This window comes from Lampris incognitus, chromosome 3 (genome assembly GCF_029633865.1).
Source record: "Lampris incognitus isolate fLamInc1 chromosome 3, fLamInc1.hap2, whole genome shotgun sequence".
Taxonomy (NCBI): Eukaryota; Metazoa; Chordata; class Actinopteri; order Lampriformes; family Lampridae; genus Lampris; species Lampris incognitus.
The window spans coordinates 19,655,182-19,672,040 of NC_079213.1; the positions used below are offsets into that span (position 1 = coordinate 19,655,182).

A 16,859-nucleotide genomic window follows, 5' to 3' on the forward strand; every position below is an offset into this window, starting at 1 on the left:
TAAGTCTAGTTTCGGTTATTAGTGTTGTGTAGCTATTGTAAACCACAGCACACCTACAGTATGGGAGGAAGACACTGCAGCCAAGCTGGCAGAGGTTAGAGAAACCAAACACAACTCTGCCATCGATGGGGAAACGAGTGTGACAAGGAGCTGGATGTTAGAGCTCACTATCCAGGCAAAATACACACAATGGATGGATTCACATGGCTAAACTACATTAGCAGGGAGTGTGACGTTAGCATGGACTGAGTCACATCATTGAGTCAATTGTGCGTTTAAAGATAAATAACTGTGTAAATTATGTGTGGACATATAATGATTGTCTCTGTCTATATGTGTGAGGTCAAAAAAAACTTTGCTTGTATACTGCATTTTGTGCGGGTGCGAGTCTAACGTACATGCAACAGAATATTTGTGTACATGTGCAAACTGCATGAGTGCTGTACCCTGCGGCTCCGGCGGCCTCTCTTCTGCTGCTGCTGCTGCTCGATGAGCTCCATGGCGGACGCCGGCGGGGAGGCAGCCCTCATGGCTCGCACCACCTTGATGCTGTCCTCGGGCAGGGGGGGCAGATTCAGACGTTCCCGGTGTCGCACCTTCAACTCCTGGAGCTCCTCGAAGCCTCCCAGGGTGAACTGGAGGATAGGTACAGATACAGAAACCCCAGCATTGACAACAGGTAACCTTCACCGCTGGTTACATGCAAGTTGCTCAACTGCAACTTGTTGTGTAATGGAAAGAAATATCAATCGCAACCATCATCACCATCATCATCATCATCTGTCTGGAACTTTGCTCGACTATGTTGCAAATGTAAAAGACTCACCGAGATGAGTCTCCCATTCCAACAAATGCACGATTTGCAAACATGTTGAAAAACACAGGAAAAATGACAGAAATACAGAGAAACAGCTGGTTGGGACACCGGCCCAGAGTCATAAAACTCGGCGATAACAGTACTGCGCCATCTACATCACGGTCATCTGAGCTCACTCGTGAAAACAGCATGGCGGTGGATGCTGCTCCATGGCGTTACTGTCTCAGCGGCGGCCCCAGTGAAACCCACTTAAAATTGAGGTGCAGTTGAAGTGTTACGTATTTATTACCCTCGGATCATCCACAGCCATGTGCAAACACAATGAATCAGCAACTGGACCAGTCAGAAAGGGCAAAGAAAACAGACGCTTTCAGCACCAGAACTCTTTCTTATTAAGAGAGGAGGTCGTCACCTCCCACTACAAAATGTCCGCAATCTTATTGCTGGATAGTCCTTCCTCAAATCATCTTCTTCCTCCTCCTCATGCACTTCCAGTGCCATAACCTCGGTGTATGTCATGAACTCAAACCACTTAAACTTTTTTTTTCGTGGCTATTTTTCTCCCTTTTTTTCCACAATTGTATCTGGCCAATTACCCCACTCTTCCGAGCCATCCCGGTCACTGCTCCACCCCCTCTGCTGATCCGGGGAGGGCTGCAGACTACCACATGCCTCCTCCGATACATGTGGAGTCGCCAGCCGCTTCTTTTCACCTGACAGTGAGGAGTTTCGCCAGGGGGATGTAGCGCATGGGAGGATCACGCTATTCCCCCCAGTTCCCCCTCTCCCCTGAACAGGCGCCCCGATCGACCAGAGGAGGCGCTAGTGCAGCGACCAGGACACATACCCACATCTGGCTTCCCGCCCCCAGACACGACCGATTGTGTCTGTAGGGACGCCCAACCAACCCTAACCCTAACCGGAGGTAACACGGGGATTTGAACCGGCGATCCTCATGTTGGTAGGCAATGGATTAGACCGCTACACTAATTGGTCGCCCTAGTTAAACTTTTTTTTTTTTACTTTTTTCTAAAGCATACCACCTTACCAGAGCAGACGGTATTTTAGCTTGCTGGTGAGTTTTTATTAATCTCTTGCAGGACATGAAATCAAAAGGAGGTCAAATATAACACAAGAGGGAAAAAGTGATGCACAAATCCCCATTTATAAACGGGGAAAACTCTTACCACTACCATATTACTCACCACCCCGCTGGCGCGTTTTATGAATTTGGGCCACAGACTAGATGTCTGTCTTTCTGTGTCTGTCTGTTCATCTGTCCATTCATCTCTGTCTCTGTCAGTCCATCCCTCTGTGTCTGTCTGTCCATCTGTGTGTGTGTGTGTGTCTGTCTGTCCATCTCTGTCTGTCTTTCTGTGTCTGTCCATCTCTGTCTGTCTGTCTTTCTGTGTCTGTCTGTCTATCCACCTGTCTGTCTTTCTGTGTTTATCTTTCTGTGTCTGTCTGTCTTTCTGTGTCTGTCCATCTCTGTCTGTGTCTGCCTTTCTGTGCCTGTCTGTCTGTCCATCCATCTCTGTCTGTGCCTGTCTGTCTATCCATCCATCTCTGTCTGTGCCTGTCTGTCTGTGTCTGTCCATCTCTGTCTGTCTTTCTGTGTCTGTCCATCTCTGTCTGTGTATGTGTCTGTCTGTCTGTCTGTCTCTGTCTTTCTGTGTCCATCTCTGTCTGTGTCCGTCTGTCTGCAGTGTATCTGTCTCACCAGGACGGTCTTCCAGAGCAGCAGCAGGACCTTCTTCATGGGGAAGTGAGGAGCGTTCATGCTGCAGAACTTGGTCACCATCGTGAAGAGCAGCAGAGCGAAGGGCTCCCCGTTGTACAGAGGAGAGGCTGAGAGAGGTGGGCAGATTTCTATTCATATGGCTTGTCGTTTACACTTTGAGCAATTTCAATCCAAAACAAAGATACCGACAAAAGGGTACAAAAGGGCAACATTTTAAACAGACACTGTTATTTGTGTGTTACTGAGGTTGAGTCATACATTTCGGTAATGATATTTTTTTTTGTGACTCAAATCAGCATCTTTATTAGTAAGAAGTAATTGCTGCACCAATACAACAAACAAACACATACACACCTAGTTCACTCTTAAAGGCGTCTCTGGCCGTCCTCCATTCGGGTCTGTCATCTTCTGTCTGCACACGTATGGTCTCCACCATCACATACATGATGCTCAGTAACACCCTGCATGGCAGAGGACACACCACACAACATAGTCCTGTCTGGCTCTGTTTAAAGTGTGTGTGTGTGTGTGTGTGTGTGTGTGTGTGTGTGTGTGTGTGTGTGTGTGTGTGTGTGTGTGTGTGTGTAACAGGATGAGTAATGAGAGTAAGAAACATGTAGGTGAATTCAAAAATGACAAAATATGACACAATGCCCAGGTACAAATACACATATATATATAGACACAATGTGTACATCACATCATATAATACCACCATATGATGTGATGTGATGTGATGTGATGCGTGATATAGAATGGACAAAAGCAACGTGCGGTGGCACTGATACACAGCCCGAGCGATGAAAAATAAAACGGGTCTGATTGCAGCATCCCAGATTGTCAACATGAGTCACTGCTCGGTGAGCCGCCGAACGTCCCGGGTGTAAACAGAAGGGAGATTGGCACCGCAAGGAAGATTTCTCTCACCTGAGTTCTGTGCTGTCTGCCAGGGAGATGGCTGGCTTTCTCACCGCACTGCTGCACGCCTGGCTGTTACTGCGACACACACACACACACACACACAAAACACACACACGTAAAGCAAAGATTATGCTAATACCTGATGTGCTGTGTGTTTAGCTACATACTGCATATTGTTTTCCATCACCAGAACCCAAGCCGGAAATCAATTAAATAGGGAACAATTAATATCAACAAACAGAAAATGATACAACAGAATCTCCATAGGTAATAATGATCCATTCAAGTACGTGAATTATTCTTTGTTTTGATTTTTTACAGGGTTCTCCCCCCTTTCTTTTTCGCCCCAATTGTCCTTGGCCAATTACCTGTTTTGTGAGCCGTCCCGGTTGCTGCTCCACCCCCCTCTGCCGATTCGGGGGCGGGGGGGGGGGGGGGGGGCTGCAGACTACCATGCCTCCTTCAATACATGTGGAGTCACTAGCCGCCTCTTTTCACCTGACAGTGAGGAGTTTCACCAGGGGGATGTAGAGTGTGGGAGGATCATGCTATTCCCCCCAGTTCCCTCCCCCCTCAAACGGGCGCCCCTACTGACCAGAGGAGGCGCTAGTGCAGCGACCAGGACGCATACCCCACATCCGGCTTCCCACCTGCAGACACGGCCAGTTGTGTCTGTAGGGACGCCCGACCAAGCTGGAGATAACACGGGGATTCGAACCGGAGATCCTCGTGTTGGTAGGCAACGGAATAGACTGCCACACCACCCGGACGCTTTTTTTTTTTTTTTTTTTTTTACAGCGTTTTACGGCAAAACCAACCCCATCTTTGATTTCCTGCCTTCTCCCTGCTATTCGGGTAGATTTGCTCCCGTTCCTATCCCCAGCGAGTTCATGTGCGTTTGTCACATGATCATACCGACACCCGCTGCTCTGTGGAGCGGCGAGAGAGAGAGGGAGAGAGAGAGAGCGAGCGAGAGACATGCCGGTGCCATCTTGACAGGGAGCGGTTTACATAAGAGGAGGGAAGACAGGCAGCGGAGCCGAGGCGAGGCCAACACCAAAGCGAAACAAAACTACCTTGAAGGAGCTGGCACCTCCGAGCATCCTCAACAGACTGTTTGAAGAAGGGCTCACATGCTCCGCACTTCCTCTATTTCAGTCCCTCTCCACACCTCTGCCTCTCTATTCCTTACTCTCTGGTCTCTTTTTCTCTCTCTATCTCACTCAAGTGGGTGCCTCATTGCCCTGGCACTTCTGATTTAACATTGACGTGTGTAGGCATATATACACACACGCATATGAATGTATTTGTGTGTGTGTGTGTGTGTGTGTGTGTGTGTGTGTGTGTGTGTGTGTGTGAGGTGAGAGAGTTAAATTTGAGATTGTCCATGGGCTCCGTTCCGACTGCTCAGTAGGATAGCTGGTCCCCTCAGCGGCCTTCCACAAATATCTAACTAGTATCCAGGAAGACATTGCTTTATCTGAGAGTCACCATACAGCTTTTTCCGTTCTGCTACAGATCCCCCCTTCCCATACCCCCCCCCCCCATACCCCCGCAGGCATCCCCCTGCAGAGAATCAAAGTAAAAATAGACAAAATCCCGTTGAACATCTTTTTTTTTTCTTTTTAAAAGACGAGAGCCATCCTTACCCTCCTCTCTCTTTATCCAATCTCTTCCTCCCCTCCTGTCTTCTTCATCTTCTCCATTCAATTCAATTCAATTCAATTCACTTTCTGGGCATGACAAACTGTTCATCTGTGTTGCCAAAGCTTTTGATACATTAAAATGGACGTAAACTAAAAACAATTTATAAAACTCCTTTATTTAAAAAAATAAAGCTTCTCTCTCTCTTCTCTCTCTCTATCCAATCTCCTCCTCCCCCTCTCCTTTATCTTGTCTCTCCATCTCTCTCTCTCCATCAGATCTCTTCCTCCCCCTCTCTCCTTTATTGTCTCTTCATCCAATCTCTCTCCTTTATCGTCTTTCTTTCTTCAATCTCTCTCTCTCTCTCTCTCTCTCTCTCTCTCTCTCTCTCTCTCTCTCTCTCTCTCTCTCTCTCTCTCTCTCTCTCTCTCTCTCTCTCTCTCTCTCTCTCTCTCTCTCTCTCTCTCTCTCTCTCTCTCTCTCTCATGCCCCTCCTTCCTTCCCTCTTATCTTATGCAGACACAGCAGCTCCGGCTGTATAATCTTACCCGGACAAAAAAATACAAGATGGCTGTAACATTGTACCTTCGGCTCCATGCTGCATACGAGCTGGATGTCACGTTCTGGAGGCCAAACACATGGTGTGTTTTGGAGCCGGCGTGTGTTACTCACTCTATCTCCATGCTGAGCAGCTCCAGCAGGGCTGTGAAGATGCCCATGTCGTAGAGGAGGAAGACGTTGTGTCTGGACCAGTGGAGGACGTCCACGTCTGTGTCACACTCGTCAAACACCCCTACGGCGGACATGTCACATGACACGCATCAGACACTGACATGGTCTGAGACACAAAGTTGCGCGTTGAATGAAAACACAGGTCTTTTTGTTTTTTTGGATCCCCCCCCCCCCTTTTCACCTCAATAGTATCAGGCCAATTAACCCACTCTTCCGAGCCGTCCCGGTCGCTGCTCCACCCCCTCTGCCGATCCGGGGAGGGCCGCAGACTACCACATGCCTCCTCCGATACATGTGGAGTCACCAGCCCCTTCTTTTCACCTGACAGTGAGGAGTTTCACCAGGGGGATGTAGCGCATGGGAGGATCACACTATTCCCCCCAGTTCCCCGTCCCCCCAAACAGGTGCCCTGACCAGCCAGAGGAGGCACTAGTGCAGCGACCAGAACACATACCCACATCCAGCTTCCCACCCACAGACATGGCCGACTGTGTCTGTAGGGACGCCCGACCAAGCCGGAGGCAACACGGGGATTCGAACCGGCGATCCCCATGTTGGTAGGCAATGGAATAGACTGCCACGCTAAGCGGACACCCCGGGTCTTTCTGATTTGGAAGTAGTTACATGAACATAACCAAACACTTATTAAATGCATACACACACTCTGAGCATTGTGCAATGCATAAATCAAATCTCAGAGGGCAGGCATTGCTGAAATTAATAAATTAGTCTAAAGTAAGCTTAACAACAAATGATTATTTGTCCACAAACTAATTGTGCGGATGGATCTGTGCACTTTATGTGGGCTTATACAAGTTGTGCTACTGTATGTTTTGCTTACTGTCCATCTTAATAGCAGATTTTGTGAGACCATACATGGCAGCGCCAGGCCACGTTGTCGTTTCTATGGGTTTACAGACTTGCGTTCGCCACCCGTGCAAAAAACATTCACAATCAATTTATGGTGTCTGTGTTGTGTCTTGTAATGCTTTCAGACGTCTGCAGTTTTTTGCAGATGTTTATTGTTTCACAAGATGCACATGAATCTTGGCTCTATTCTGCACAGAGCGATTAACTGCACATCCTACCACACACCGACTGCCGTGTACCGACTACAACGCGGCGACATTACCGCGGTGCATTGTGTGGCTGCACGTACCCTGTGCCAGGTAGAGGATGGCCCTGGCCACCTTCAGCCTCTTGTCTCTGTCCGTCACCTCCAGAGCGTCCAGGAGTCTCATCACATAAGCCCTCTGCTCCTCCGCCGTCAGCTCGATCCACCTCCTTCCCTGGACTGCAGCGAGGATGGGTGAAGGGAGGAAACACACAGGGTTAGCGTTACACACATTTTACCAATACCCCTTCTGTCCTTCCTTGGACAGATACATACACAGGGTTACTGTATATATACCGCAGGTCTGGGTACTTCGGTGTACAGTGGTGCCTATGAGAAGGTTGCCTGATGTCCTCTACTGTATCCATACATACATGGCAGAGAGTTGTTTGTTTGCATTGTGTTCTGTGTATTGCTATATCCTTCCCCTATAGGCTATACAGTTTATTACAGAGTTTATTCCCAGACCTTCTGTATTTTCATTGACTTGACTGTAAACAACTTAAAATGGAGGACCTCCTTCCAGATGGAGCTGCCGCCACCTATGTGTTAGCTCTTGCCTATAAAGTATATCAGCTGCTCTTCTCTACATATTCTTTGAAACTTCCCACATTAAGGATATTTCATTACAAGGGCGTCCAGGTAGCGTAGCGGTCTATTCCGTTGCCTACCAACACGGAGGTCGCCTGTTCGAATCCCTGTGTTACCTCCGACTTGGTCAGGCGTCCCTATAGACACAAGCGTCTGCGGGTGGGATTTTTTTTCTCCCCAATTGTATCCGGCCGATTACCCCACTCTTCCGAGCTGTCCCAGTCGCTGCAGTGGAACAGACCCCCACGCCACCAGAACGCCGCTATTCTAACACATTCTGACGCACCCACACAGCATCATATGGCATGTGTTGTCAGCAATGTGGTGCCAAAACCTATAAGGACATTTTGTAAATGGACGACTTAAACACTGATGTGGCTCTGGTGTGCTAGTGCTTATCCAGCCTCCAATGTATGTACAAATCAATGACCAAAAAAAAACAACACAAAACAATAAAATAAATAAACTACAACTGTTCAACACAGATGGAATATGTATATATGGATGTATTTCACACTACCTCATGATTTTGGGCTATAAAATAAACTTGACTGTAAAGAAATGCACACTGTGCAGGCATGCTAACCACTAGCTGCTGTTGCATCAGTTTAATATCCCTCTATGCATATTCATGTTCTGCTTTTGCTCATTTCTCTCAAATCCTGTCCCAGCTGTTTCCCCTTTGTGAAACAAAACTGGAAATGCATTGAATCACAACCGGGACCCGGCTGATAACGGGCCGGCGTGACCCACTTTGGTTGCCGACGTGCGCTTTTTTCTGAAATCCAGCACCGCTTTGTTCTCTGGTCATTTCCCTCACCTTTCTTTTCCACGGTCATCTGCACTCACTAACATTTCCTTCACTCTCTTTCTCCCCCCCCACTCCCCTCCACTCCCCCTTCCCTCCATCTCACATGGGAGCCAAGTCAAACAATCAAGGGCAGTGAAAGTTGAACCAGTGAGGAGCTTTTGACTGAGGGGATGTGGGTTCAATGACACCAGCTTGCACACATGCATAAACACACACACACACAGAGTGAGGAGCTGGGGGGGGGGGGCGCTGTGGTCCAGTGAGAGTGACCTTTGATTCGCTTGTTAAAGAGTTTCTGAGAGAAGAGGAGGGGGAAGTGGGGCAAAGAGAGACAGACCAGAGGGGGGGAACAACAGGAGCAGAAGAAGGTAGGAGGAGGACTGGACAACGCCGACCCGAAGAGAAGGGCTGAAGTAACAACAGAGGACAAGATGGAGTATGGAAGGAGACCAAGGTAGAGAGGAGGAGAGAGAAGAAAAAAAAAAAGGTGACAGAGAGGATAGAAGAGAGGCGGGGGGCTGGCCGTCTGTCCAAGTCTAAAGTTCTCTAGAAACTCTGCTCTCCTATTGGTTCCCCTCCCCTGTCCGTCATCCGCTCTGAACGTCAGATTCACACCCATGACTTCTGGCGAGAGTAACACAGTACCGCTGAGTCACGGTGTGGGAGATATGTAATTAACAGAATTAGAGGAGGCATGAGCCTGGCAAGAGAGCGCACACACACACGCACACACACACGCACGCACACACACACACACACACACACACACACACACACACACACACACACACACACACACACACACACACACACACACACACACACACACACACACACACACACACACACACACACACACACAGGTGAACCGACTCTCCCTGGGCACATGCCAGAGTGAAAAACAAGTACCGAAGCCTAGCCATTACCAAAATCACAGTAACAGAAGAATTTTCCAGGACTTCACGCACCTGACGGGTGAACAACACATTCTACGAACGCCTCGCCTTGTGAAGTCAAGGGGGGGAGGGTGCTTCAAGCCCCCTGTCTCGTCAGCCAAAGGCAAGCCTCCTATTCTTAGATGTGTGATTTGGTTAAGCAGACACAGCAGTGAGCACCGGGCCAGCATGGCATCACCGTGATCACCACAGACCAGACAGATCCTCTGGTACTTCAAATACCCCGTCTCTACTCAAATTAGGGAGGGTAAAAATCAGCTTTATTATGTCAGCATCTCCCGAGAGAAACCCTTTCATTTCCCCTTCTGTACGTTTTACAGCGAGTCAGACGCGTCACGATAATCATGGGGATTTAGGCGGAGCAGGCGAGGGGGTCAGGGCTTGACAGACCGGGGAATGATGGGGCGCGGCACTCGTATAAAAAATTGATGCGCACACACCGTCGGCGCCCCGACTGACTCGCACGCTCAAGCACGAGTCATGACAATCTACCCGGGCCTCAGACGACTCGCCCATGCTGCCCACGAGGTCAAACACAAAACACAAATGTAGCGCGCGCGCACACACACACACACACACACACACACACACACACACACACACACACAAAGACATGGAGAGCGTGATGCCACCCGACAGGCTTTGTCTCTGCAATGCAGGCCACCAGAGAGGCCCTCATCTGATCCGGCCTCATATTACCACTTGGCTAGGGGGAAGGAAGGTGTGTGTGTGTGTGTGTGTGTGTGTGTGTGTGTGTGTGTGTGTGTGTGTGTGTGTGCTTGCATTTGTCGTTCTGTGTCTGTCCAGTCCAAACAGAAAGCTGCTCTTTTGTCAGCATTCAGTTTGTTGAAGCAACTTGAGAACTGTGTGTGTGTGTGTGTGTGTGTGTGTGTGTGTGTGTGTGTGTGTGTGTGTGTGTGTGTGTGTGTGTGTGTGTGTGTGTGTGTGTGTGTGTATATACACACCATGTTTTTCTATTCTAATGGGGACCAACTGTCCCCATTAGAATAGAAAAATCTGAAACCACCTACCTCATGGGGACATTTTATGGGTCCCTATGAGGAAAATGATCTAAGCACTTTGTAACTTTGTTTAGAAAAGTGCTGTATAAATAAAGTTTATTAATTATTATTATTACTATTATTATTTTAGGATTAGGACCTGAGTTTTTTATTATTTTTTTATTTTGATATACTTTATTAATCCCTGTGGGAAAATTATGCTCTGCAGTTAACCCATCCTAGCTGTGTAGCTAGGGGCAGTGGGCAGCTGCCGGGTAGAGCCCTGGGACAAACTCCAGTTCGTCTTGCCATGCCTTGCTCAGGGGCACAGGCAGGAGTACTAACCCTAACATGCATGTCTTTCTGATGGTGGGGGAAACTGGAGCACCCGGAGAAAACCCACCGCATATACGGGCAGAACATGCAAACTCCACACAGAGGACGACCTGAGATGACCCCCAAGGTTGGACAACCCCGGGGTTCGAACCCAGGACCTTGTTGCTGTGAGGCGACAGTGCTAACCACTGGGCCACCGTGCTGCTGGTTTAGGATTAAGGTTAGAATTAGGATTAGGTTAAGGATAGGGTTAAGGGCTAGGGAATGAATGTAATCAATGAGGGGTCCCCACAAGTATAGGGTGACATGGTGTGTGTGTGTGTGTGTGTGTGTGTGTGTTGCAGTACACAGTGTGAAACAAAGCAAGTTTTCAATATTCAAGAGTGAAAAGTATGGGCTTTTTTTTTTTAATTTCAAAATTCATTTTTTATTCATTCAAAAAACAAAACAAAAACACTATCCTGCCTGATGAGAAGGCCTGCACTGACACAGAGCCCCTCAGTTTACCTTCCTATGGGTTAGCGTCGAAGCGCACACATGTAACTTCATGCTTGTCGTTGTCGCTCCAACATGGTTACACAACATAACAGGATGTCTCTTCACACATTCCTGCTAGCGCTAACACAGGCCAGGTAGAAACTAGTTTCCCCGCGTCAGAGTGGTTTTTCCACAGCGCTGGTTTAGGAACCAAGCATATTTGGTTTTGGCCCACCTAATGAAGTATGCTGAACTACCACACACCTCACACCAAATTAATCCATGTCAGTTTCAATGATAAGTGAAAGTAAAGCCCCTTGAGGCAAATTTGTGATTTGTGATATTGGGCTACACAAATAAAACTGACTTGACACTAGTAGCAGGTGAAAGAAGCATGTAAAAATAATGACTTTGATTCTCTACAGGGCCATGTGCGAGTTTAAATGGGTGGTCTGGGTGGCCATTGCCACCCCTACAATCTGATTGGCCACCCCAGATGCCGCCCCAAAATTTCTGCCACGTCACTGGCTTCCACCTTGCTGTGGGGCGGGGTGTTTGGCCAGCGAGTTTGTTTCTGCCCAGACGCTGTGCCGTGCCTGTCTGGTCTGTCCTGCTCTGCCTGAAGAGACTACTGAAAACAAACCATCCCCGCCACAAATAACTTCAGCCGTGCAGCAGATTTGGATAAGTCCCCCTCCCCTCCTGAAGTTGTGACATTAATGAGACTATCATTTCTTTTCTTTTTTTTTCAATTTTCCCTCTTTTTCTCCCCAATTGTATCTGGTCAATTACCCCCGCTCTTTTTGAGCCGTCCCGGTCGCTGCTCCACCCCCTCTGCCGATCCTCTGGTCTGTCGGGACACAGGACCAAGCCGGAGGTAACAGAGGGATTCGATCCGGCGATCCCGTGTTGGTAGGCAACGGAATAGACCGCTACACTACCTGGACGCTTCTTAGTTTCTCCAGTCCACTCATTCTGCCCTGAAAAAGCCCCATAATGCATCACCTAGTGTTTGTGTAAACTGAAACTTCAATTCTGCCCTTGAAAGATAGGGATGCTCCGATGTTCCAGCCTATTTTGTACCACCAGAGCCCCGCCCCCCACCCCCTCTAGCTCTCCCCCTCCCTCCCTCCCTATTTATTCTGATGTCTGTTGCCCAAGTCCACACCCCTCCTTTCACAGTCTGCACATTCTGGATTATGATAATTACAGGTGCTGGTGATGTGAACATAGCATTTGTTCGCTCCAGATAAATACAAATACTGTACAATATCATCAGATGCCTATTACTTCCACGCAGAAGTGTTTTTGCTGCCCCAAATTTTTCATATGCACACACACACACACACACACACACACACACACACACACACACACACAGCAGATTAGTGCTGATAGCTCACTCTTCTTTGCTACTCCCTGTGAGCCTGTGACAGAGGGGGGAATGTTACACAAGGGAGTCTTCCAGGATTCAGCTCAGCATCTTCTCTGGCTCTCACACACTCAGCCCCTCTCTCTGTCTCTTTGTGTCCATATAATCTCTTTGTCTATTTATCGCTCCTTCTCCCTCTCCCCATCTCATTGCGTCTATCTGTCCCTCCTTGTGCCAGTCTCTCTCTTCCTCCCTCTCTCTCTCTCTGTCCCCATCTCCTTGTGTCTATCTGTCTCTCTTTGTGCCAGTCCATCTCTCCCTCTGCCTTGAAACACATCTGCACACATTCGATGTTTAAGTAAGCTAACAGTTTTAACCAAGGTTGTTCACGGTGTGACCATTCACATGTGCATGCACGCACACACACACACGTGCACACACACGATAAACACATGCACACACACATACACGGCATGGAGACACACACATATATAATACCATGGCTTCTGAAGTCCTCCTCAAAGTAGTCTCTGTTGAGAGAAAACTCTGGCTCCTCGGTGTAACTATAGAGCTCTGCAGACAGATGGACAGAGACAGGCACGGCATTATTAGAAAGCCCACAGAACAGAACAGAACCAAGAGCTCAAAAACAACACATAAAAATAACCCCCTTTCTTTTTGCAAGAACACATAGCCGTTTCAAATATGCCCACCAAGTGTCGTCGTCTATTCAGGGCTCTACGAATACATCCGTATCTATTTATTTTTCCCCTACAGCAAATATGAAAAGGGTTTTTGGATCTTGTTTGACAATCACTCAGCTCTTAAAATAAAATGAGTAGTATGGGTAGAAATGACAGATGACAAGGTTGGTACATATTTTAGAATGATAATGCATTTTTAAGGATTATTTTGTATATTTTTGTATGGATAATATATAATAACAATATATATAAATAATATATATCATTCTTAATGCAGCTTCAACATTGAGGAAAATCGTCCATAAGAGTAAATATTAGCGTCGGACGTGGTTAAAGCAAGGCAACCCCACGTATTTTTACTCCAGACTGCAAAAGGGTCGGATGCGGCGTTTCTTACTTGGGCACGAAATGCGCGTCACGCTTTAGAGGTCTGTTATATTTTAACCAGCCTTCAGTCTGGATCTGACCCATTACCCCATGAATGCTCAGATCTGTGACGTCGCTGTCCAATCCTGCTGTATCTGCTCCTAATCAGGCAGGAGCCCTTCTTTTATCCTGAAGGCTCGTCAATACAGAGCCTCTGTAGCTGTCTGTCTGCCCTTTTTGTGTGTGTGTGTGTGTGTGTGTGTGTGTGTGTGTGTGTGTGTGTTGAAGCGACTGTCTAACAGCAAGTCAGTCTCTGTTTGCACCATACTAGCAGGATCGGTTATGGTGATTTTAAAAATCGATGCTATTTTTCATCCTCCCATTCTGTTCTGCTGCAGGATGGAGGAAGAAAATCCCATCATGTCAAATGTGAACTGCACCCAACAGGATGATTCCTAAGAAAAATCAGTGGTGAAAAAAAAAAAAGCAAACACTAAGGATATTGAATGCAGCAACCACTGCACGACCGAATTGGACGGTGTGCAAGTTTTTTTGCTGCAGTCCTCGGGGATCAGCATATATATATATATATTTTATTTTTTTTTACATTTGGTAAATCACGAGTAAACATAGCCATGCTTCCTCTCCACTTTCGGGGCATACGGTAGGTGTTTGCACAAACTTAAAAGCTTTTTTTTCTCCAGCAAACTGTGAGATTACAACATGAGTAAAACTAGCCAGAGAAAAAGCCTGGTCCGTGATGCTCGGGTTATGTTTAGCAGCCAGTTGGTCTGACCTGAAAGTTCAGCGGTCAGGCTGTCTGTGTCCCCATACTCGAACTCGAGGTTGGGGGACTCCATGGAGCTCTGTGGAAAAACAAGAAGAGAAGTAAGAACAGAAACACAACACTGACGCCAGACAAGTGAACAAAGCAACACGAGATAAAACGCATTCAGCTCTTCAGAGACTTCTAGGCTTAAAGCAAAGCAAGCGTGGTATATTGAAATCAACGTATAAACTTCTGAATATACTCCTCCTCCTCCTCATTCACACACACACACACACACACACACACACACACACACACACACACACACACACACACACACACACACACACACACACACACACACACACACACACACACACTTCATGCTCCTGTGTTGTTTCTCTGCAGCCTCATCAGCACAGTTTAATTACTCTCCGGGTTTTCTTGACTGGCTGCCATTATGCAGCTTGTCTCCAAGCAGCCCTGACAAGTCATTTACATTTTCCCCCATTTAAGCTGCCATTCTCATCCAAAGCCACTTATAGAGACAGGTTCCTCACAGCCACTCCGCCATGGTGGAGCACTGGCAACTGACAGCTATTGCCGGTCTCCAATCTGTGATAGTTCGGTCACGGGACAGTTTCTCTGACCTCTGACTGGTCAAAATAATACATTCAGGGTGTCCGGGTAGCGTAGCGGTCTATTCCGTTGCCTACCAACACGGGGATCTTCGGTTCGAATCCCCCCGTTGCCTCCGGCTTGGTCGGCATCCCTACAGATACAATTGGCCGTGTCTGCGGGTGGGAGCTGGATGTGGGTATGTGTCCTGGTCGCTGCACTAGCGCCTCCACTAGCGGTTGGGGAATCTGTTCGGGGGGGAGGGGGAACTGGGGGGGAATAGCGTGATCCTTCCATGCGCTACATCCCCCTGGCGAAACTCCTCACTATCAGGTGAAAAGGAGCAGCTGGCGACTCCACATGGATCAGAGGAGACATGTGATAGTCTGCAGCCCTCCCCAGATCAGCAGAGGGGGTGGAGCAGCAACCATGATGGCTTGGAAGAGTGGGGCAATTGGCCGGGTGCAATTAGGGAGAAAAAAAGGGGAAAAATCCCCCCCCAAAAGATAATAATAACAATAACAACAACAACAACAACAATAATAATAATAAATTCAAGTAGAAAATACACAGTAAAGCAGCCAGAGTGGTAGAGGAAGGGGGGACGGGGGGAGGGGTACATAGGAGTCACCATGCCCTCCATATCAGAAGGGATTAGCAGCTGGATCCCTTTGAGGGTCTCTCATGGCCCTGACACAACCCATGATTAGCACATGCCCTCGAGCTTTCGAATTACAGACACCGTGTGCATATAAAGAGGCCTATAAACACACTCGCACGATACTTTGTGAATGCTCTGATTGTTGCACACATCCACAAAATCCATGCACTCGCATGCGTGCATGTGTGTGTGTGCGTGCGTATGTACATGCATTGCACAATATCAATCACTCAACAATTGCACATACAGACACACTGTGAAGCCCTGTGGACTTATGGACGCATGCAAACATATGAATTTGTCAGACCCTGGCTCTCTATTCCTTACTCTCATACTTATACATGCACACACACACACACACACACACTCGCTCGCTCACACACACACACACACACACACACACACACACACACACACACACACACACACACACACACACACACACACACACACACACACACTTGGTGGATAACCCCTGGGGCAAAACAGACAGACACAGAGAGGTGCTGACATTTTCAGTGCTGCTAAATGGGTTCTTCTCTCAAATGTACAGTAACAGACTCAACCCTGTATAGTGTGCATGGTCCAACCAACGCAAACAAAACACCACCAAATGATAAGGCCACACAGTCTAGTCCAGAAAGAATGGACGTAGAGACGGATCTGTGCCCAAGGTAAAAAAAAAAAAAAAACATTTAAAAATTCTTAAAAATTGCAACCACCCAACCTTTTACTTCCCTCCGTATTAGCCGACTGCTCTCTGGCCAGCTTATTTAGACATTTGCAAAAGAAACAGGAGCACAATCTCTGTACCTTGGACAGTGGCAGCTTCAGAGATGGAGGGTCAAAGTTGTCAGTGAAGAATCATGTGTTCGACTCCCTGCCTTGGGTTATGCAGCACAAGTGAAGGAGAGGCACTCTCCCCTCGCTTTAGAAGTACTGAGTCAATCCGACGTGTGACTGGTTCAACATAGCCGACCCTGCAAATATTGCTCAAGGGCAAAGGCTTCAAATACAAACACGCTGTTGGTTAAATATCCTGGTTAAATAACTCTGTGTGCAGCAGCCAACCGACTGTAAAATCCAATGTGGACACCCATCATTGTACAGAATTGAACCACAGCAGCGCCGGGTTAAAACAAATTTAATTCCAGTTTACCAGTGCAATTGTAAAACCAGGAAATGACAGCCTTTCAGCTGCATAGCTGCCTCATCAAAATTACCGACA

The 16,859-nt window shown here is 47.6% G+C and overlaps 1 protein-coding gene across 1 annotated transcript in view; it reads right to left on the reverse strand.

Moving 5' to 3' along the window:
* strip2 (striatin interacting protein 2) overlaps positions 1-16,859 on the reverse strand; it is a 47,085-nt gene that overhangs the window by 25,451 nt on the left and 4,775 nt on the right. The window contains exons 2-9 of the mRNA XM_056275882.1: positions 14,380-14,449; positions 13,012-13,086; positions 7,015-7,149; positions 5,796-5,916; positions 3,486-3,554; positions 2,913-3,019; positions 2,538-2,665; positions 447-635 (exon numbers count right to left, since the gene is read on the reverse strand). Of these exons, the coding sequence (XP_056131857.1) occupies positions 447-635; positions 2,538-2,665; positions 2,913-3,019; positions 3,486-3,554; positions 5,796-5,916; positions 7,015-7,149; positions 13,012-13,086; positions 14,380-14,449 (894 nt within the window). The remainder of the gene's footprint in view (positions 1-446; positions 636-2,537; positions 2,666-2,912; positions 3,020-3,485; positions 3,555-5,795; positions 5,917-7,014; positions 7,150-13,011; positions 13,087-14,379; positions 14,450-16,859) is intronic.